This window comes from Apis mellifera, linkage group LG6 (assembly GCF_003254395.2).
Source record: "Apis mellifera strain DH4 linkage group LG6, Amel_HAv3.1, whole genome shotgun sequence".
In the NCBI taxonomy this organism is placed as follows: Eukaryota; Metazoa; Arthropoda; class Insecta; order Hymenoptera; family Apidae; genus Apis; species Apis mellifera.
This window is the reverse complement of record NC_037643.1, coordinates 12,971,270-12,994,992: the sequence shown is the minus strand read 5'-3', so window position 1 is coordinate 12,994,992 and position 23,723 is coordinate 12,971,270. Positions and strand designations below refer to the sequence as shown.

Sequence of the window (23,723 nt, the reverse complement as noted above, 5' to 3'; positions counted from 1 at the left end):
ATGATTTTCAACAATTATCGTTCATGACACAAATTACAATTTCTAAAAAATCATATTTCTCTTACACAGCTTCGATTTTTTTACTTTTAAATATTATTTTTTATATATACTAGAGAGTTATTACTTTAAAATTCATGCAATTTCTTGAAATTCTTTTAAATTATATCATAATGCGTAAGTATAAATTTAAATAATTTAATAATATAGAAGCATTGAATAATATTTCTTCATGTAATTCTTTATTGCCTTCATGCCTTTTTTAAAATTATCGTTATTATTCATGTTAATAGAGATTTCGATGTCAATTGAAATTTCATACTCGGATATTATATAATTGATTTTTTTTATTATGATATATTGTTTTGTTTCATATTAAATCAAACTATACAAAGAAATCCGGAAATTGAGAGGAAGACTCATCGAGGTCGCCGATCGAGGTCGAGTTTTAGACGTTGTGACGTCTAATCGTACATGTGGATGATGTTGGCGATGTCGGTACCGTTGTTTTCTCATAAGATCCTGGAGAACGGGGATGTGAATAGTCGGAAGATCGGAATCTCGAGCTCTCTTTTGACGTGTGTTGAGCAGCGCGCCTGTTTTCAACGGCCACTCACTCTCTCTACTTTTTTCTTTTCCTTTTTTTTGATACATTTCAGAAACGTGTTAAACAGAAAGCTATGTATGATAACATTCGTTATCATTAGTATCTTTCTTTACGATAAGTTTTATAGATGTTTATCTAAAACGATTTGAGGATTATAAGAATATAAAAAATATTTTTTTTTTAAAATTAATTAATCAGATTTTCCATGGTTAAAAAGAAAAATTATTCTAATTTTATTGTGATTGGTGATCATTAATATCTTATTGTATGAATTATAAAAATAATGATTATGCGAAGGTTATTAAAAAAAGATTTTAAGTTTATTTAATAAAAGTAAAGAAATTAAATAAAAGATTTCAGTTTCATGTACATGCTGATTTATTAAATTATATTATCAGATATTCAAACAGGTTTCAAATAATCTATGAAACCTTATGATTGTAATACATAATGATTTTATTCTTTTACCTCCTAAAATTCAGGAATTCGATGATTGAAATATTTTATCTAAACAAATACACATTTATCTCAAAATCTTAAACATAAATTTTATAAAATAATTATGGATAAAAAGAGGAAATAACAGAAGAAAGATAGACATAAATAAAAAAAGAATCAATACCATTTTAGAATATCACAAATTAAATATAAATAGAAAAAAAAATAGAAAGAGAAAGACAAAGATATGGTAAAAATTCGAGAATCAACCATCTCTAGAGTGCCGTAAATGAAACATTTATAAAGAGAAGAAAAGCAAATTATAAGAGAAGGATAGAAATAAATCAAACATTTATCGAATTTACCTTTAACGCCATCTTTTAGATAAAGAAAAAACATTTTTTTAAAAACAGAAAAAACTAGAGTTAAAATTAAAAACTAGCGCTATCTCTATATTGAAAATATATTTCTAAAAACAATCAAAAGATGGCGCTGATAGTCAAATCTTACTCTGTTTCTATCTTTGTTCTAATATTTGCTGTCTCTATTTATACTTGTGTTTCATTTTCGGCACTCTAGAGATGGCGCTGATTTTCGAATTTTCTATCTTCGTCCTTCTCTATAATCTTCTTTCCTTTTCTTGTCTATATATGCTTTTAACGTATGATCACAAATGAGATACAGAATATGAATTAAAGACATTTTTACTTTTCTTTTAAAATCACAATATGTTTAACTTTAATGTAAAAAATATAGATATTATATTCTCAACTTTAATGCATTTCTAGGACAACAACCTCATAAAATATAGTTTGCAATTTGTTACGCATTTCTACATGTCGTATATCTATTTTATATAGAGGTTATCTGATTTACGTATCTTGATTTACGTCGATATTTTTTTCTATAATGAAAAATGTTTTAAATAAAACTTGTAAAAACTTGTTTAAATAAATATTTCAAGGAAAATATATTTTGATATTGTTTATATTTTCTTAGAAATACACATGAAAATTGTTTTTTTATATATAGATAAATGCATAAATAAAATTCCTAATATATTAAAATTTTTAGATTAGAGAATATAATTTGACAGAAATTTGCATGGAAATTGAAATTTCTATTTAGGAAAATATAATTCTAGAAAATGGCACACAAAATTTTAAATTTAGAATTTGATATACTTAGCTATTAAACATACTGTTTACAATACTTATCATTTTAAGCTGACATATTGGCAGGAATTTTATGAAAAGTAATATTATTCCATTTCATATTTAATTTTTCTAAAATGTTATATTTTAAGAAAATGGAAAAGAAGATAATAAAAAAATATATATCAAAAATGATACATAGAAATATAAAAATATATATATATATAAAATATATGCATTACATTAGGATATTCTGTAACTGTATTATTTATAACCGTATTAGAAATAATTTTATCTGAAAAAATAGTTGAAAATATAAAATAAAATTTATTCAATCGAGGCTTTATTTTCGAATAAAATAAGTTTAAAAATTTTTCAAGTACAATTAAAATTGACTATTTCTCGATTAGATACAAATAAACTATCGATAAGTGATTATTCTACACGTAAAAATAACCAAAAAAATATATAAAATTTTATATCGATTAAATCTTTGTTTTTTAGAAAATTAGAAAGATAGAAAATTTAGAGATTGAACATGTGCATATAATCAAGAAGTGAAAGTTAAAAATGAATTTTCAAATTCAATTTTTTCGAGGAAGATCTTTAAAATGAAGTTTTTCAAATGAATAAATTTTATTTTATTTATTTTTTCACATAGCTTCATCCCCTTCGATCGTATCATCAGAATATCTTGTATAAAAATACAAAATACATATAATAAATATATATGCGGTACACACGTGTACAGAAAAATTATTTTATAATAATTAAAATATATATAAAAATACGTAGATCTCTCGCACATATATTTTTACGACGATTTAAGATAATTTAGGATAGATATAAGATCAAATTATTGTTGCTGACAATTTTTATCGTTGCGCAACTCGAAGGAAAGCAACGACTACTGCTTATCTTCTTCAAACCGAGGAGTATTTGACGACATTTGCAATTGAAATAGATTGCACGTAACTACCATAATAATAGGTTAATTGAAACGCGTAATAGCCGGTGGGATGGTCGATCAAAACGTATCGGCAGTTGACGAAATTTTATGATGAAGAACACGATCCTAACAGTACTCTTTTACTCATGCTTGAAGCTTTTCGTGTGTTCTAGTGTGAGGTATAACAATTCAAAAAAAAAAAAAAAAAAATATTAGCACTTGTTCAATTTTCGAAAACGATTTAATTTTTTTGTTCTTTATTTTTTGCACACTTGAAATGTTTCAATTATTTTCAATTATTCTTTTATACGAGTCATACAAAATTTATTTATCTATTTATTTATTATTATTTTTTTTTATCAAATATTCGCCTTTTTCCTAGCTTATTGACCGATGATGCGAAAAATTCTACTCTTAAGTCAAGGATCGTTCTGCCGGAGCATTACGTAAAAGGTTTGTCAGCATTTCAACGGAAATACTTTTTCTTGGAATTTATCCGGAGAAAATGCATTCGATGTACAATTAACACACAACGTAACGCATAATGTTTCTATCGGCAATAATTTCATTATCATTGCTTCTGAAGTTTGCAATAAATTTTTTAGATAAGTCGATATCATCGACTTTTTCATTTTCAAAATTGATATGAATTTATTCTAACAATAATAATAATATGACAAAACGATATTATTGTAATTGAAACGTTAAAATATTGTAATTCACGAGTTATATATTAAAATTGGTGAAAAATTTTCATAAACCTTTCATTTACGAAAGTTTTTCGAGATTTTTAATTATTTTCAAAAACATATATATTGCATGTCAGAGAAACAATTTCTTCGTGCTACTAACAATTAGATGAATGATAAATTATATTTTAAAGTCTGCATTCATTTTCATTTATATCGTAGAATTTCTCTCCCTGCTGTGTATAATTGATCGAACTTTCCCTCGTAGATATATTCTACAATATTTAAACTGCTTAATTCAATGAGAGATATGCAACACGAATTCGATGAATCGTTATAAATCGATGGTTCTCAATTTGTAGGTCGCAACCCAAAAAGAGATTGCAAAACGTTCCATCATTTTGGTTTCCCATTTTTAATTAATCGATTTTTAGCATTTATTTATTTATTTTCTTTTAATATACATATAATTGTATAATGGGCTGTGTATTGTGTAAAAAACAAAAGATTAGACACCTTATCGTTTCTTCTTCTTTTCTTGATAACACAAGATTTCACACGTGTCCTCCTTTCATTTCTACACGCTCTTGACACCATAGCACGATAACTATAAAAAGCGAGCAAGTAATTGTCTCTAACGGAAACAAAAAAAAGTTTACAACTTTGAAAATATCTCTTCTATATTTTTCTTCTTAATTTTTATTAATTTTTTTTTTTTTTTTGATAATGAACGAATTATTTGTATCCACATTTCAATGTTTTACATCAATTCAAATTGTCTACTGAATCAAAAATATTTATATATGAAATCTTTACAAAAATGATGGAAATGAAATGAATCAAAGAATATATGAATATATATGTTTCATTAAAAAGATGTGTGAACAACTTTTTGAACCAAAAACCATCATTTGTCCATCATGTTCGTTTAACACGTGTAATTTATTATTAAAACCGATTATTTTGAATTGCTTTGATCGATGAAGATTAAATGGAACACCTTGTACACATGCAATTTCATAATTATAATTGTACATTAATATATATTAATGTTTGTATGTATATTATGTATGTATTTATATTATTATATTAATGTATGTATGTATATGTTTGTAATGTACATTAATGTGTACAAAAAAATGTAAATGCAGAGATCAGGCCTCCGTCGAAGCAAGGTTTGCCGGTGCTCGTGGATTTCAACATCTTCGTAGCTGATATTAATTCGATAAATGTGGAGGATATGGACTTCCGGTAAGTCACGACCGGCAATCGATACAATTATCATTCATTGTATCATCCTGGTCAATGAACGATTACTGTTACAATTTTGCATAAAAAAAGAAAATAAAAATGTTATATATATATATAAAAATAGGGTGGATATGTTCGTTCGACAAAGTTGGATCGAATCTCGACTCGACATGCCGGATTATATTTTCGAGGAAGGCGACGATTACGTTACGTTACCCCCCGAATTCTTCGACAGTTTATGGCAACCGGATCCTTATTTTTTGAATGCAAAAGTTTCTGGTGAGTGACATAGATTTTTATCTACGATATTATTTTTTTTTAATTTTTAACGCTGTTTCGAGATTTCATTTGAATCAATTAAGAAATTAATAAATTTTATTGCTAATGGTTTCAATAACATACATAAATAAATAATATTACAATTAAAAAAAAAAAGAAATGTAAATTTTTAACCAGATCAAAAATTTGTTATCCTGGAATTGTTTCTGTCTTAATTTTCTTATTCTCGTCTCGTTTTTCGATAAATGAAAGTTCACAATATGACAAGATGTACATACTTTCTAATATTTTATCGCAAATTTTCATTAATCATCTTTATTATCTATGTACGTGTTATATATCTATACGATATATCGATAATAATAATCTTGATTTTGAAAACAAACTTGATGTGAAAACCACATGTCGCTGAAGTCACTGAGAGAGAGAGAGAGAGAGAGAGAGAGAGAGAGAGAGAGAGAGAGAGAGAGAGAGAGAGAGAGAGAGAATAATAATGCAAAAAGTGACATTGGAATAACCTTAATGTCTTTATTTTCGTAATGACTTTTCGAAATAACGAATACGTTAAGGATTTCAATCTCGAATATCTTGGATATCTTGTTTTTGAATTTATAAATTGAATTAGATTAAAAAAAAAACACTTTCTTTTTTCGTTTTCTTCTTTCTTACAGAAATCGCGGCGTTGAATCACAAATTCTCCTCGGTGACGTTGTATAGGAATAAAACGGTGAAATATTCGGCACGAATGCATGCCATCATCGCATGCCAAATGGAATTTCAATTGTATCCAATGGACATTCAGATATGCCCTATCTACATAGAAAGTTGTAAGTTCGAAGGCTAAGGAAATAATTATTATTTATATTCCGTAACTTACTCTCGTTATTACATTTTAATTAATTAACACGAAAAATTATCAATCCATCTCAACAAAAATTTTAATCTTTAAACTTATGAGATTATTTATATTATATCGAGTAGATTGTTAAAGCAGATTGCAATTTATAATTTCAGAATGAAACATTATGTAATAATGGACATTATTTGTATTCTATTATATTCATGTAACTTGTTAAAGATTTAAAACATTTGTTTCTTGATCTTCTTATTAATTCTCTCATGTTTAAATGATTAATTAATAAGTAGAGTGATTGAGGTATCCTATAAAACTGTGAACTCTCAATCCAAGTCAATTATCATTCATTTCTATCCAAAGTCTATCAAACTGGACAGAATCAACATAGATTAACTTGGAAAAAATTGCGTTACTAGTTTCCTATCACAAACAGAAGTTACGTTTGAGATGGGGAACAGGTGCTGTCACGGTGAATCCAGAATTGAAACTTCTACAATACGACATCGGGAAACCTGTAGTTGCCGAAGAAACCGTCGATTATATGCTCGAAAAAAGTGGTATGATCTTTGTCCAATGACATTCGAATATCAGGAAAAGTATGTACGTTCGATTAATTTGCAGGAAATTTCTCACGGTTGGTAGTTTTCTTCCGTTTTGAGAGGCAAATTGGTCATCATTTGATACAAACGTTTGCTCCTTCCACGTTGGTAGTGATGCTATCTTGGTTCAGCTTTTGGTTGGGACTAGATGCGATTCCTGGTCGCGTGGCTCTTTTAGTGACCAGTATGCTGACCTTAGTTACTATGTTTACTGGTTTAAAAAGCGATATTCCTCCAGTTGCTTATGTGAAAGTAAGTTCTTTTATTAATATTTCAATATTTAATATTTAATCTCTTTTATTGAACCCTTTTTTTATATTTTATTTTCCCTTAAATATTTTATATTTTATATTCCCTTAAATAACACGTCTTATGGATACTTATTTTAATATTTTATCTAAAAAAATGAAAGGTTCAATAATGAGAATAATGAAACAGCTAGAAGAATCATAGCATATTTCAAAATATTTCTTTACTTTTATTAGTCATAAAATTATTTTATCACATTACTTACTGTAAATTATTATTTATTATTTTTTTTTTATGTTTAGGCACTGGACGTTTGGATGGCAGGTTGTATGATGTTCGTATTTGCAGCTCTTGGGGAATTCGTAGTAGTCAAAGTACTCGATTTACGATCCCAGTTGGAATACGATTTGCAAACGTCGATAATGTCTCGACATTACTCAACAGTTCGTATGACAATTTTTTCATTATTCTTATAAAAATTATTAAAATTAGAATTAAACACTTAATAGGAAAATAAAAACGAAAGATTAATTATATATAATTTAGAAATTATTGTATAACATTTTTATTTTTATTTTTAAAATTTTATTTTATCTTCTTATCGTTATAATGTTGTATACATATAAATTATTAACGTATTGATACTTATCTATAACAATTTCTTAATTTCATATTTATTTAAAAAATTATGATCACAATATTTTTCTTAATAATTTCTTTCAAATATCGATGTTCAAGTGATCTTACATAACATTTTGCTATATATTTTTTTTTTCATATTTACCAAACTTGTCAATTGTCTTCAAATCAAAAAATTTTTAATATTTAGTTCATTTCATCTTTCATTATATTTTTTGGTCTTTACAAATATTTTTAATCATTCAATATATATATATATATATATATATATATATATATATATATATATATATATATATATATATATATGTATGAGTACGCATATTACTCAAAGTCAATACGGATATATTAATCAATCAAAAAATCTTATGAATTAATGATTAACAAAGAATTCAATGAATGCGTCATGTATTATTATATTAGATAAAATATAATAAGAAGAAAACATTAGATAAGATACAATAAGAAATTTATTGTACAAAAATAATTTTTTTTAATCAAAACATATTGTAAGTTTATCTTTTATTTTCTTTGAATTATCATTGTTCTTATTTTCTTATATGTCTATTTATTTATTTATTTATTTATTTAATATTATTTGATGATGAAATTTGTTCAATTAATGAGTATTCAAGCAAATTAAAAAATTATTAAATAAAAAAGATATTTTTTTTGAAAAATTAAATGTCATAAGAAATATTAAAAAAGAAGGCTTTGCATAAATTAAAATTTAATATCTTTCTAACATTGCTAAGTTTCTGTAAAATTTCTCGTATTCTAGATTATTATCATCTATCATTACACTTTACTATTCAAATATAATGCATGCAAAGATTAGATATAACATATTATATTATTCGTATAAAGACATCCATCAATAATTTTTTTGCTACATTATATTTTCATATACCAAAAATATCTTTTATTAATTTATAATTTTATAATTTTTGTTAAATTTATTTTAATATTTATTTAATTAAATTAACTATTAAACAAATTATAAAATTCTATACAAAAAAAAATTGAAAATAATTTTCTAAGTAAAAAATTTATTGTTATTATTCCGAAAATAAGCTTTACCACCCGTAATAGAAAAATTTCATTAAATTATTAATTACTTTTTATTAATTTATAATTTATAAATAGTAACTTGTATTATATTAGACATATACCAAAACTAATTAATTATAATAATAATAAAAGTATATAGTCAATTTAAATAAAAAATTCAAAATTGAATAAAAAATAATAAAAAATTCAAATATCGCATTATTTTTAGCGTGCAATTGTTATCGAAAAAGGGCAAAGCATCTGGGATTATGATTCAACATATATACCAAAAGTAAAAAATAAGAAAGCTGGTAGTAAGCATCTTCTGCAAAATACATGGTTAGATCCTGAATATCCAATGATACGTGTACACAAAACACAATCACAAACAATAGATATTTATAGCAGAATAGGTTTTCCTATATTATTTATGTTATTCATCATTTTGTATTGGCCGATACTTTTATTTAAAAAAGCAATGTAAAATTATAAAATATATATAATAAATAAGAACATATAAATTATTTATTAATAAAACTTATTTATTAATAAATCATATTGTATGGAACTTTTTATAATTGTAATGTCTTCAAACAAAAAATTCTATTAAAATGTTATATAATTAAAATATAAATGAATAATTTAAATTAATATATAATATATTTTTATATATAGTTAATTTAATATATTAAATGAAAATAAATAAAATAAATATTATTAATATATAATTATTAATATTTATTAAATATTATTAATATATAATATTATTATATAATAATTAATCAATTTATTCTAGTTCACAATTATAAAAAAATTATATATAATTTATACAAGTATATAAAATATTTATATACATATATTTGTATTCATATAATATTTGTACGACATAATCTATTTTCTTATAATATATATTTTTATAATTATCTCATATTGTATATTTTAATTATTTTCTATTTCTTCTATCAAAGATTTTTCAAATTTCTTGTCGATTTCTATTATATCTATTTCAGAAACAATTCTTTCAGCTTTATAAACTCCAACTTTTTTTAAGTAATTCATTGTATATTGATTGAAATCACATCTGTAATAATAATAAAAAAAAATATTAAAAATTATTAAACAATTAATTTATAAAAATTATATATTAATTAAAATTATACTATTACATTTTACTTAGATCATCATATTTCTTTTGCATATTTTTTTGCAACATCAACAATATTGGCATTTGAAGTGCTGCATTTATTTTTGGTCCATGTTTGGTCAATATCGTTTCTATCCAAAGAAGATAAAAATGTATATGTCTAGTAAATTCCAGTTCTGATGCTATGAATTTCAATATTTTCTCAATATAAATATCAGGTAAATCTGTCACAGTTAAATCAACTGAAATAAAAAATATAATGAATACATATGTATTAAATATATTGAATATATTAAATGATATATTAGTAAATTGTTATTAACTTACTATCTGAACAGAGAATACTTTCTATAACATATTTTATTAATAATCTTTCATTCAACTTCAAAGCCATCATTAATGCTGAAAAAAATTTTTAATAGCATTTTTTTTATTGAAGAAATTAAAAAATTATAAACTTTTATTTATAAATTATAAACCTTTTGCGTATTGCATTTCATTTAAAGTTTTTTTCACAGTTTCTGGTGTAATTCCTAATTCCAATTGAAATGGATCAAATGTCAATCCAATATCTAACGAATATAATAATAATCCTTCCGTTGTTGCCGCAGCCCAAGCTTGACCTGTATAAAAAAAAAAAAAAAAAAAAAAAACAAAATTAAAATTAGAATTAGAGTTACTTATCGTAATAATTATTTAAAATAAAATAGAAAATAAATTTAACCTGTTGGAGAAAATTGCAAACTGTATACTCTAACTTCTGGTTTTATATTTCTACTAGCCATATCTCCACTTCTAACACCTGGTAATCGTATCTTTACATTTCCTCCTTCATATTCATCACGTTCTTCCACTAACGCCAGATTTCCAAATTCTGTTAGATTTCGTCTATTTATAATATCCTATTAAAAATAAAATTTTAGTGAAAAAATAATACTATTATAAAAATATTATAAAAATATTATAAAATTAATATAAAAAGTTACACACATCAACTGCATCTAATGATCTATTTTGTGTTATAATAAATTTTTTTACAAGTATATATTCCTGTACGTTATAAATGCATATATTTTTGGATTGTCCTCCAGCTAATATACATGTACCATCAGCTGAATAGCAAAGAACCGAAAAAGCTCTAAAAATTTGATTTTAATTTTTATTATATTTATATTATTTTTATGTTATTATATACAATAATATTTCATATTTATCCTTATAAAAATACTGACTTGCCCTTAAGACTTTTTTTAGCGGTAATAAGATCAGTATCAGATCTTCCACTGCCTAAATCATTTCTTCCTTCAATACTACCAATTTGTACTGCTGTTTTACAATGAAAAAATGAAATTTGTCCATCTAAAGTAGCAACTGCTACTTCTTCACCATTTGGTTTATATGTAACAAATAAACCATCAGCAGTTAATTGTAATGTTTCATGAACAGAACCATTTTCAATTGCATTCCATATTTTTAAAGTTTTGTCCCAAGATACAGACACTAATTCGGTACTTGCAACATTTGGATTAAATGCCAAACTAGCAACTGGACCTTCATGTCCACTTAATATCTAAAAATAATAAAAAAATACAATATTTAATTACAATAATTTTAAAAATATTAATATTTTGAGAATTCAATGTGAACATTTATATTTTTATATTTTGAAATAACAATAAAAAAATAATTTGAAAAATTTAAAAATTTGCAAAATTTTATTTCGATTTCTTATTCTCTCTTTTTCATTTTGATTAAAAATTTTTTATAATATATAAAAGAATGTTATTTAAAATTAAATTCATATAAAAACATTAATATTCAATGTAAAATACCTCTAAAAGTGTACCCAATTTAATACTCCATAAATAAATTTCAAAAAAATCTTGACCTCCAGCTGCAAGAAACTCATCATTTGAGTCTAAAGCAATGCAGGAAAATTGTACTGGTCGCGGCGAAGTAAGAGTTCGAAAATTCCTATACCTTGCTAAATCATATGCTCTAACAGTGCCATCAAGAGATGCAGAAACAATAAATTTTCTATTATGACTAAATATCACTCCTGTTATTGTGGATGTATGTTCCTGAAATGTAATAGAACAAAATCCATTCATTGTATTCCATAATTTAACTTTTCCATCATCGCCTCCAGTAACTATGTATTGACCATCAGGACTGTATGCTAAACAATTCATATTGTTACTGTGACCTTGTTGCTTCATAGCATAAGTTTCACTTTGCCACTCCCATACTAATAATTGACCAGCTGAAGAACATCCTAAAGCTATCCAATCACCAGTTGAATTTATGGCAATAGATGTAATACATTGATTTGAAATACTGAAAAATAACAAAAATTATTAAAAATAATTTATATTAATATTAAAACGATTGATAAATAGAGATATGATTATACCTTAAAGAATGTATCATATTTACATCAGGCATTTCATATAAATAAAATGAACCATTACTAAATCCTACGACTAGAATATTAGTTTGCTGATGATATGCAGCTGCAGTGAGTATTACTTTTTTTTTCTCATGCTTTTGAACTTCATTACTTAAATAATGACGACATAATTTAGTATAACGTAATTGCTTAACTCCTGTTTCATTTTCAGTGTCCTTTACATCCAATTCAGATGAATTTTCTAAAATATATATTATATTATATATTTCACGATATTTTTATTATTATCGTATGTATAATATAAAATTATAAAAAAAAAAATTACGCGATTGTTCTAAATTATATTCATAAGCTTTCACTTGTTTATCTGTTTTCTCTTTAGCCTTTTCAATATTAATATCATCTTCTTCATCACTATCTGTTTTCTTGTTTTTTTTAAATGGTGGTGATTCTAATGGCATTAAATCTTCTGGATCAATTGTACATTCCCAAATGCATAGTTGTCCATTTCTTTATAATATATTATATTATACTATAATAAAATGTTTTTCTAAAAATTAGATTCAAATTACATACCTGCTAATTGTAGTCAAATCATAATTTCTTTTTTCAAAAAAACATGTTACAATTTCATCTGAATGACCACCAAGATTAATATATCTAAAATTTTCATATTTTTCTAAACTATAAATTTTGGTAGCCATATCTTTAGAAGCAACAGCTAATAATTTTGAATCATAAGACCAATTAATGAAAGTTGTGTCATCCATAGCTGCATGGAATACACGTTCCATGATAAATGGATTATATTCACCTGTTTGCAAGCCAGGTGCATTAAAAATAAATACTGAAAAAATAATCATCATTCATCTTCTTGATAAAAAACTTAACTTAATAAAAAAACTTAATTATATATTAATTATATATAAATAATTATAAAAATATACCATTATTTTCTTTGCATACTGCAAAATGTTTACCATTTGGAGAAAACTTTACACATCTAACTCGTCGTTTAAATCTGTATTTATGTATTACCATTTTACTAATCATACTAATTATATGAGCTTCACCCTCTATAAGAAAATTATTTAAATAAATTATATTGAAATTTTAAGATTAATTTCTAAATAAATACAATATATAAAAATTATACCTTCATTAATTGCAATTAATATTGATCCATTAGGCGATAAATCTATGTTTATATAATTATATCGACTTTCTATAGGTAAAGTATTTGACTTATTACTGAAAATATTTATAATATTATTTTATTTATAATTATATATAATATTATTATTTTATTTATTTTATATAAAATTGAATAATATTAAAATATTATGTAATAATATGATTTGAAAATTGATTAAATGATTAAAAATGACACAAAAATTTTTGAATAAATATTATACTTACTTTTTTAAGTCATATATTGTTATTCGATTTCCTACAGGACTAATAACTGATGATCCATCTGGAGTAAATATTAAATCTCCTTTATGATAAACTGCACCAAGCAGATTACTAAACTATAAAAAAAAGTATAATTAAAATATTTATTTTATCAATTTTCAATATTATTAATTTAAATATATATTATATATATTAAATATATATTATATAATATATAAAAAATTATTTTTCAGATTTTTGTTATCTTGAATTTAGATAAAAATATATAATTTTATTTAAAAAAATTTTTGAAAACTAGTGCATATACTATTTTAAATAGTGTTATACATTGTATTAAAAAGTAGACCTAGGTTAGGAATACATTAAATAATTCTAACAATTCCTATATATTTAAAACATTTATTTAAATAATTATTATTTCATAAATCACAAACATATTTTTTTTTTACCTTATATGCAAATTTCATGATGCTTTAAAATATATAATTTTTACTAATTCTTTAATAATCACGTTTAATACCACATTTGAATTAAGCATACTATACTTCAGCTACTGCATATGACTTCCGTTCAATGAATCCAATCGTGTATAATAATTAAGGCGTTGGCTCAAAATTTCAAAAAGTTTTTATAAAATTTATATAAAATATAAATATTAAATTCATATAAAATAATGTGATAATACAGAATAATTATAATTAAATTATTAGTATTATTTTAGTATGCATATTTAAAAGATTATTAATAATATCAATAATTATAATTCTTATATTTTATATAAATTTAATTTGTGTATTTAATAAAAATTTAAATTTAAAAGTTTATGTATAATAAAAAGTTTATTATTATGAAATGAATTAGATTATTTTAGAGAAATTTTATTCAAAATAAAACATATGTATCAAATTTCATATACAAATGCAAAATTTATATCCAAGTTTTTATAATTTTATCTATAAAATCATCGAAAGAATATCTATATTTCATATTATAAACATATTAAAAAATCATTACAATTTTATTTAATTAATTCTTTTTCATCGAAAATATAACTGACTACATCTTTGTTTAAATTTAGTCACGTGTTGAAATGAATTTTAGTAAAATAACCTCAAAGTTCATTATAAATTTTTTATATCTTTTTTTAATAACTTTAAATGATAAATGAGATTTCCAAAGCAATATTCAATATATTTCTAGATGAATTTAAGCAATAGAAATGATTGTAAAACATAAATAAATACAGGAAACGCGTGTCACGCGCTCCAAGAAGCAAAAGCTTGCGCAATAGGCGTGCGCGATGATCGAATAGAGAGTCTATAGCGCGACTGACGTCAGATATAAAAGATGAAAGACGGCACAGGATTCGCTTGCAACGCTGTAGTCCGCAGTCGCGAGCCAATAGCAAGAGAATAGACATTACCAAGCTTCGGCAGCCTCTTCTTCTCTCACTCGTCACTCGTCACATGACCCGCACTCCTGCACGATAAGCCATATTTGACAGTGGCACTAGTTTAGCGAAGTGAGTGCGTGAAGATCGCTCTTCATCCGACGTTCGCGTTTCGACAACCTGTAAATACTCGTGATCGATTTGACCTACGAGTCTTGAACACATCACAATGTCCGACGAAGATCATCCTATTTATGCGCCCTTCTTTGGAGTAATGGGCGCTGCCTCAGCCATTATATTTTCTGGTGAGTTTCAGTTGTTTAAATTTGGTCTGGACGTTTGACCAAAAAGAGCGCGAATGCAAGAATTTACAATTTGTAAAATAAAAGACAATACAATTATCGAAAAAATAATCCTTAAAAATATATTATAACATTGGCAGTTCTATCATATACACGCCATTTTCTTTGCTACAAATGGCATAAAGTATGGAAAAATAAAATAAATGTTGAAGATTAATCAATTTGTGCAATCAATGTCTTGATGAACATTTATATTCGTTGATTATTCATATAAATTTTATTCTATTCTTTATTCATTACCAACTAATTATATTTTAACAATTAATAAGAATAAATACCTATTTTCATGTTCTCGTAAATTTATTTTGGTACGTTTTATTGTTGTCAAATCTGTCACCCGGTGATATATAATATAGTACGCCCAATACAGGTGTGTCCAAATCCGAAGTACTGAAGATATCAAGGATAGAGATTCAATTTTGAAGCGCCATTTTTTTAGGCACACAGATCTAGGATTTCGTAATGTTCCGTAAATGCAGTCCAACCAATTTAATTTTACATTACGAGAGAAACATTCATGCGCCGCGTTTGAGGACTGAGATATTGGCTGTTATTTCGTAATGCTGACCTCGTTGGATAGTTTTTGAATAAAAGTCTGTATGTATCGGTTCATGGGCGCGGGAGGTAGCTAATACAGGATTTACGGAGATCAATGGAAGATTCCGTCAGATGTAATTATCGATATTAGGTCTATCAATTTCAATTTTAAATTGATTTTTTAATTCTTTTTATGTCCTCTTATGATGATAAGAAAGCATGTTCAAGACAGGCAAACTTAAACTTTGAAGTATCGTCGGCGAGTCCCTATCAAGGAAATCAATACGAATCCCTTTTCCCGTGTGCGCCAGTCTTGAATGGACGATAACATACAAGAAAAGTCTGATAATTTACGAAGTTTCGAATGCATGAAAAATCTTGATTCATATCCATATAAAACCTAGAAATTAAATATTTCGTGGTTATATTGTCTTTATTTTATGTGTGTATATATAATATATATGTATATATATGATATATGTATATAAATATGCATACACACACACCACACATGTATATAATATACATACATATATAATAAATATTTTCTTAATTTATTTAAAACATAAACTTGATCAAATCATAAAAATTAAAAGAAAAAAAATTATCTACTTGTGCCACGCCCCCTACTCGCGGGATGGGACTTACATGATTATCATGTGACTGCCAACGTGAGAATCATGTGACTACGATTTTCACTCACGAAGAAATTATTTGTCATGGCATTACTTGAGATTTTATATATTTTTTTCAATTCCGAAATTTTGAGAAATATATATAAAATTATGATATCAATATCATAGAATTGGCCGTTTATGACTTTTTAATTAAAGATCAATATTAAACAAAATCGATAGTTTTTGATGTCTAAAGAATAATTTCAATGCAAGATTTGTCAAATCTTTAATAATTAAATAAAAAATAATCTCAATAATAATGATTATTATCTTAATATAATTTATTATTGTATAATTATAATTATCAAGATATAAAATGTTTATTTAAATGGAGTTCTATAAAAATTTAATTATAAACTTAATAAAACTTTTGTATAACATCTGGATATTATAATTGTTGAATAATACACACATATATAATATATATAATATATATAATATATTAAAAAAATTCATATCATGTATAATTGTAGATTTAATTATGAAATAATTGTTTATATAATTGTATAATGATAAGTATGATAAGTAGAAATGAATAAAATTAAATAAAATATTATATTTGTTTTCAGCTTTAGGAGCAGCATACGGCACAGCAAAGTCAGGTACAGGAATTGCAGCCATGTCTGTTATGAGGCCAGAACTTATCATGAAATCAATTATTCCTGTTGTTATGGCTGGTATCATTGCCATTTATGGTCTTGTAGTAGCTGTTCTAATTGCTGGTGGTCTAGAAGAACCTAAAGGATATACTTTATTCAAGTATGTTGTATATTTATTCATAATTCTTTTAGAATAGTTTAAATTAAGTCAATAGAAATACAATTAATATGTATACAAAGAAAGTTTAAATTTGCCCTTTATATATATAATATTGTACATATATTTGAAACCTAAATTATTGTCACACTGATTTTTTATTTATTATTGTTTCTTTGATCTATTAACATTTTATATCCAAAATATATATATAATTCAGAAAAAGTTAAGTATAAAGTTAAGATTATATCAATATTATTTTCTGGATATTAAAAATTTAATAATTTTGAATTAACTTTATACATAATTTAATCATTTAAGTATTTCAATTATGTCTATATTCTTTACATATTGAAAAAAATTCAATTTTATTTCAGATCATTTCATTAATTATTCTAGAAATCTATTAATATTTTTATTTAATCAACTTATGGCTTAACTTAATTTCAATTTTTTTTTTTGCTTTATTAAACATATTAAATGTATATAATCAACTATTATTTTTTTCTTTTCATAATTAACAAACAATTTTTGGTCTTTTTATTAGGGGTTTTGTACATCTGGGTGCTGGTTTAGCCGTAGGTTTTTCTGGTTTAGCTGCTGGATTTGCTATTGGTATTGTTGGTGATGCAGGTGTAAGAGGTACCGCACAACAACCTCGCCTGTTTGTCGGTATGATCTTGATTCTAATCTTCGCAGAAGTATTGGGTCTCTATGGTCTCATCGTTGCCATCTACTTGTACACCAAGTAAAACAATTTTAGTAGCAGGAATGCAAGACTCGTCGCCTGCAACCAACAACGTTCCCCGACTCTTAAAATATTACGACTTGTTTCGAGATTTTACTTAAACACATTTTTTCCATGCATACTCACATTGATTCATCTAAGCATCCTTCTGTAATACTGTATTCAAGTTGATATTAGAGTCCAAGCATTTAATAAGTACATATTCATTACATAAATGACATAATTGTTGATAAATACCGCAAACAAGTAACAAGAGTGCTGAAAATCTAATTAATTGAGTAAATATTTTGAATTGAAAACAAATAATTCTCTCTCTCAGTCTTGCATGAAGAGGATGTATGTACAGAAAAGCAACAGGCGACAGGGAGTTATACTAAAGAAAGACCTTAAATATCCCATGTCGAACATTTCTCTTTCACTGTATAGTAATCATTTGTAGTGTAGTTTGACATTGAATTATCAATTAAGATAATCGGCTCTACTGAGTGTATAAAAGAAAAAACTGTTAATGATAAAAGAATATTTAGCACAATTATATATATTAAATGAGATTGAAGTGACAGTATACAGATTGCAAATGAATGTCTTTTATGACAAAAAAATATGAAATTGTAATATCTGAATTAGAAAGTGAAAAGAATACGCAAGATTGCGCGTAAGAAACAGCATAATATGTGATGGTTGTACAAACTTTATCTTAAACAGAAAAAGAACATAGATATTGTACAATCGAAACTACAAGACACAAAGTATAGTATGTGGAATGAAGTTTTAGAGAGAAAAATGAAATGAATGTGAGTAGATAATGGACAGATACATGATAGTATTAAGTCAATTCAGAAGCTGCTGGACGTATCAGGAATTTGCACTTATTATAGGTAGCAATGTATGTATGGTTTACAAAATAATTTTGGGTGACTGCAAAGGCCAGCGGTAATTTCCCTCTTTCAGCTAAACATGCTTATTTCACAATTCATTAGATATATATATATATGCATAAATATATATGTTAATGAAGTGACAAGTATGTTGATGCAACACAAAAGAATAATTCCATACGTTCCAGCAGATGTATGACTACCTAAGAAAAGGAGTTACGAGATAATAATGGTAAAAAAAAAATAATTTGTACATTCCATAATAAGTTTGTTCAGTACAGGCGAGCGGGCGCTTATAATGGCGCAACAAATGTAAATTTTTTGGGTAAAAAAAAAAAGAAAAAAAAAAGAAAAAATTAATTACTTTACATTTCTTTCAGGACGAAGTTTTTAAATAAATATAATTATGGAGTTATTTAATATAAATGAAATTATTTTGGTAAGTTCACTGTCATGGGAGCTGGCAATGAACTTCTCATTCATCATGGCCTTTTAATTGGCCACTATCTCTCTTTATAATAAATATGTATATCATCTCATAATCGAGGACAAGAATTCATTGCGCCCGCTTGTTAAAATTTTATTGACTGCGCAGTATTTTCTATCTAAAACACAATAAAGCTCAACGTGTAGGCGCATTTCCGGGAGAGAATAAACATATAAACACTCAATGTTGAAAAATGTTTTAGCTTGCAATAATAGTGCATCAAAAAATGAGAATTCCTTTAAATTTATCTAATCGAAAAAAAAAAGAAATAGAATGAGTTTATGCTTCAATGTATCTTTTCATCGTTTATAATCCTCGCTTGAAAATGCACCTATATTAAATTACATTAAAAAAAGATTTTCTCATCAAATAGTCATTAGAAATTGAATTTTTAACAACGATGATAGAAAGAAATGGAATAAAAACAGCATAATGGAAATAGAAGAAAAATTGAAAATCTTTTGAAAAATTCGTAATTATAACATATAACACAAGTGAAATACAAATGCGAGCCGGGGAGCGGTGGTGGTGACTTTCCGCAACGAAGGAAAAAACGAAAAAAAGAGAGTTACAGAGAGCATAAAAATGATTTTCATTTCACATTCGATAAAATGCAAAACAGCACATATTATGCCAATTACCTCTGTTCCTCCTTTTTCCTATCTTCCTAGATTCCTATTTCTCTAGTAGTGATAATTTAAAAAAAAAAAAAAATTTGCTATAATTATAAACTATGCCCGTATAATGTATATATCACCCGCCATGCTTTACAGAATACAATTAAAATTTTTTAGACTAGATTAGGTTAGGTATTATAGGATACCAAAACCTTTTGTAGTTGTGAGTGAACGTAAAATCGATATGCAAATAAGCATGTATGTGTGTGTTACGTGTGTATAGTAAAGAAAGGAAGACCGATGAATGCTAGTACGCGTGAAGAAGAATGAATGAAAAGCAAAAAATAAAAAAAAAAATAAAAATAAACGAAAAAGCACTGGCAGATGGAGGAAAGATAACTGCCGCCGCCGCTGCCCCCAACGTACTATCTTCCAGTGTTATTAAAAAAATAGTCTCATTGTTGAGCGCAAAAAAGTGATACTGATCAATAATAATTATTTATGTTATAATTCGTCCTCGATGTTACAGAAAGAAACCGTGTTTAATAAAAATTTAATTTGGACAAACAGTATCAGTACTCACTTATATCATCGAAAATTTACCTAGCTGTATACATACACTATATTATTAGCGATAAGAACAATTAAACGCATGATGTTGATAATCCATTTTTTTATCACTGCCATTCAATTTAAAGAACCATGCTTTCTATATTGCATCATTGGTACCTATACGTCTCATTGTAACATTCGATGTTTTACGTGTTCGAAGAAAAAAAATATAAAATGAGATAAAACCAAATTTGTGTACAAAAGTAATTGGACAAAAAAGAATCATGAAAAAAAAAGAAAATTTTTATTAATTCGTCAAATATTTTCTTTTAACTTTTTAAATAATATTTGTCAGATACTATTTCATAATATATTTGTTCGGTACTTGTAAATATATAATTATTGTTTGCGTAATATGTTCAGTAAACATAGAAAATTAAATTAACATTGAACGAAAATTGTTCTTGAAACCGCATATATAAAGGAAAATGCAAATTTATTATGTAACCGAACTTGTTCCATAGATAGAAAATTTTATCTGCGCGTTTAAATATATATGTATATTTACATCCCTTCACATGTCACATACCTACACATGCGTATATACATATATCCGTACATATACGCATATATGATGCATAGCCAAAGTAAAATCAGGTCATTCGCGAAAATAAATTGATATCCGATTTACTTTGATTTAAAATAGTACCATTGTTAACCACAATATCAGAGTTTGTTAGAGAATTGTTAAATGAATCGAGAGTAATAGTAAATATTACTTTAACGATTTACCTTTATTAAAGTTTGTGTAAATATCTTTAAAAAAATATATCAAAATGGAGTCTGATTAATTTATTTTATATTATATTTCAGTGATAGTATATATTTTAGTTTATTTGGTACTAAAAAAAAATCACAAAATTCAATTATAATGACATAAGAGACCGTTCGCGCGCGTAAAAAAAAAAATAGATTATTGCACATATTATTTTTTAAATATATCTATATTGTGTTTCATTTGACAAAGTGTTTTGCATCATGCTATGAAACGCATATGCACAATTTGAAAAATGACACAAATTAGATTTTATTAGATTTTATATCTATTAACGCGTATATACTTTGTTGTATTTATTTAGCAAGTTATTCGTTATTTTTTTTACAAAATGTAAACTAGATTATTGACTGCCCCCTAATGCGAACGAACGAAATTCGTACAAAAACCAACATCTAGAAAGCATCGAAATCCTTTCATCGATTTTATGACAAAAATATATTTTAAAAGGATCAATAAAATAAACAATTGTTAAGGTAAGATCAACAAATAATGTTTCGAACGTATTCGAGATAATTTTTTATGATACGACAAAAGCATTATATATGTATATTGTTTATATATATATAAGACTAATGGCAGTTGATAATATATGATACAATAGTTTAATATAAATGTTATTAGTAAAATAGAAAAAAATGTAGAAAATCGTAGAAAAACAAAGAAAAATATCTTTACGTATTTAGATATAGTTATCTATAATTTGTTTATGTATACGCAGTTATGTTTTTAAAACAGGCTCTACATAAACACCAAATAAATACTTTTTATTAGAGCCAAATGCGTGTAATGCTATATTGCATGCAGTAATAATATATATTGAATGCATCTTTTTTTTTTTTTTGTAATAGTAAATTTAGTATATTATTATTTATTTTAATAGAAATTATCTATTTCATTCGATAAATTTCTCAAAATTTCAAAAAACGTCGTATATATTTATTATTTGTTTTCATTCATTATATATATATGTCCTAAATGTGCAATATACATATAAATAGGAATATTGATACGAGAAATATTGTTTTTAAATTATTTTGAGCGATTTTACTTTATAGATTCAGCAATCTATTTTGTGTACTAAAATATTAACGATTTAATATTCAAAATTTTAATTTCAATTTAATTATTCCTTTTATCGTGAAAACTTCATAAAAAAAATGTAAATAAAAATAGTAAAAGCAGACCTATATTCTTCTTTCGTAATTAATTAACATTAAGCGTTCGATTATCGATACACGTAAGTATATTAATTACGTACTTCAAAGAAATTGACGATACGTATACGTTAACGTAAAATTGCATTTAGTTACAAACTTTATTAATTGCAATTATTTTACTATTAAGTTATCATTTTAATTTTGAATATTATATAAATATCAAATTGAATATGATTCATATTTATGAAATATAAGTACTGAAAAAAATATCAAATATTTATCAAATCATATTTTTTCCAAATTTAAAAATTAAATGTACTTCAATGTCGCATTTATAATTTAAAACTTTTTTTCTTTTTTTTTACTTTCATTGTCAATTGTATGCAATTCAATGATAAATTTTTGATTTATGAACTATATTATACAAAACTTTTTATTACGTATGTCGTTTAAATAACGTGATCTATTTTTTATATACTACTCGAATTATATATGTATATTCATTTATCAAAACAAAATTTAATACAGTATTACATATCTGAATATTTTTGAAAAAATAAAATATACACAAAAAATCGTAATATCAATTTTGAATTAATCTTCAAAAATGTATACTCCGTTTTTCATATACACGTTAAAATAACGATAATTTTAAACCGATGAGATGAAGAACATAAACGTGATTTCAAAGCGATATACATGTAAATTGAGATTCTTATGTTATTAAATGGATATATATATATATTATATGTATATATGTATATATCTATGTATATATATATATATATATATATACATATATATTTATTAAAAATCATCAATTAAATAAAACAAGAAACAACAAAATAATAACAAAGAGATTGATTACGTTGATTTTTATAAAATTCGTAATAATTTTAAAATCGATAAATGAAATTAAGATTTCATGAGCAAAAAAATTGTTATTTTAAAAAAATATAAAAAGCATTTTTATAATAAGAAACTCAATTTTTTCATA

General features: G+C 24.9%; 3 protein-coding genes across 4 annotated transcripts; 2 read left to right on the top strand and 1 right to left on the bottom strand.

Moving 5' to 3' along the window:
- Positions 1–3,214: 3,214 nt before the first annotated feature.
- LOC551046 (cys-loop ligand-gated ion channel subunit 12344) lies at positions 3,215–9,280 on the top strand. 2 transcript variants are annotated; one of them, XM_016912935.2, is made up of 9 exons: positions 3,215–3,324; positions 3,528–3,598; positions 4,986–5,085; positions 5,210–5,364; positions 6,036–6,191; positions 6,637–6,777; positions 6,863–7,071; positions 7,371–7,511; positions 8,987–9,280. In XM_016912935.2, exons 1-9 carry the CDS (start codon positions 3,254–3,256, stop codon positions 9,239–9,241), a joined length of 1,299 nt encoding a protein of 432 aa, XP_016768424.1. In that variant the 5' UTR covers positions 3,215–3,253; the 3' UTR covers positions 9,242–9,280. The 2 variants fall into 2 exon arrangements, with proteins under 2 accessions (XP_016768424.1, XP_623445.3); XM_623442.6 differs by having other exon boundaries at positions 3,216–3,324; positions 6,842–7,071.
- Positions 9,281–9,521: 241 nt separating this feature from the next.
- On the bottom strand, positions 9,522–14,312 carry LOC551087 (periodic tryptophan protein 2 homolog). The gene is made up of 15 exons (XM_623486.5): positions 14,177–14,312; positions 13,731–13,843; positions 13,468–13,562; positions 13,259–13,387; positions 12,888–13,158; positions 12,637–12,821; positions 12,315–12,552; positions 11,734–12,238; positions 11,134–11,471; positions 10,892–11,039; positions 10,626–10,803; positions 10,381–10,524; positions 10,229–10,303; positions 9,924–10,143; positions 9,522–9,838 (listed from the first exon to the last, which is right to left on the bottom strand). Exons 1-15 carry the CDS (start codon positions 14,192–14,194, stop codon positions 9,697–9,699), a joined length of 2,799 nt encoding a protein of 932 aa, XP_623489.2. The 5' UTR covers positions 14,195–14,312; the 3' UTR covers positions 9,522–9,696.
- Positions 14,313–15,288: 976 nt separating this feature from the next.
- On the top strand, positions 15,289–18,254 carry Vha16 (vacuolar H+ ATP synthase 16 kDa proteolipid subunit). Its single transcript, NM_001011570.1, has 3 exons — positions 15,289–15,422; positions 17,263–17,452; positions 17,997–18,254. Exons 1-3 carry the CDS (start codon positions 15,347–15,349, stop codon positions 18,199–18,201), a joined length of 471 nt encoding a protein of 156 aa, NP_001011570.1. The 5' UTR covers positions 15,289–15,346; the 3' UTR covers positions 18,202–18,254.
- Positions 18,255–23,723: the final 5,469 nt, after the last annotated feature.

Bases quoted from the DNA above. Each gene is read 5' to 3' on its own strand.
- LOC551046 (XM_623442.6), top strand. From the start codon at position 3,254: ATGATGAAGAACACGATCCTAACAGTACTCTTTTACTCATGCTTGAAG. The intron at 5,365-6,035 runs GTGAGTGACATA...TCTTTCTTACAG, and splicing joins TTTGAATGCAAAAGTTTCTG to AAATCGCGGCGTTGAATCAC. The intron at 6,192-6,636 runs GTAAGTTCGAAG...TTGCGTTACTAG, and splicing joins CCCTATCTACATAGAAAGTT to TTTCCTATCACAAACAGAAG.
- LOC551087 (XM_623486.5), bottom strand. The intron at 10,804-10,891 runs GTGTGTAACTTT...TATTTTTAATAG, and splicing joins GATCATTAGATGCAGTTGAT to GATATTATAAATAGACGAAA. The intron at 10,304-10,380 runs GTTTATAATTTA...AATTTTTTTCAG, and splicing joins TGAAATGCAATACGCAAAAG to CATTAATGATGGCTTTGAAG.
- Vha16 (NM_001011570.1), top strand. From the start codon at position 15,347: ATGTCCGACGAAGATCATCCTATTTATGCGCCCTTCTTTGGAGTAATG. The intron at 15,423-17,262 runs GTGAGTTTCAGT...ATTTGTTTTCAG, and splicing joins CTCAGCCATTATATTTTCTG to CTTTAGGAGCAGCATACGGC. The intron at 17,453-17,996 runs GTATGTTGTATA...TCTTTTTATTAG, and splicing joins AAAGGATATACTTTATTCAA to GGGTTTTGTACATCTGGGTG.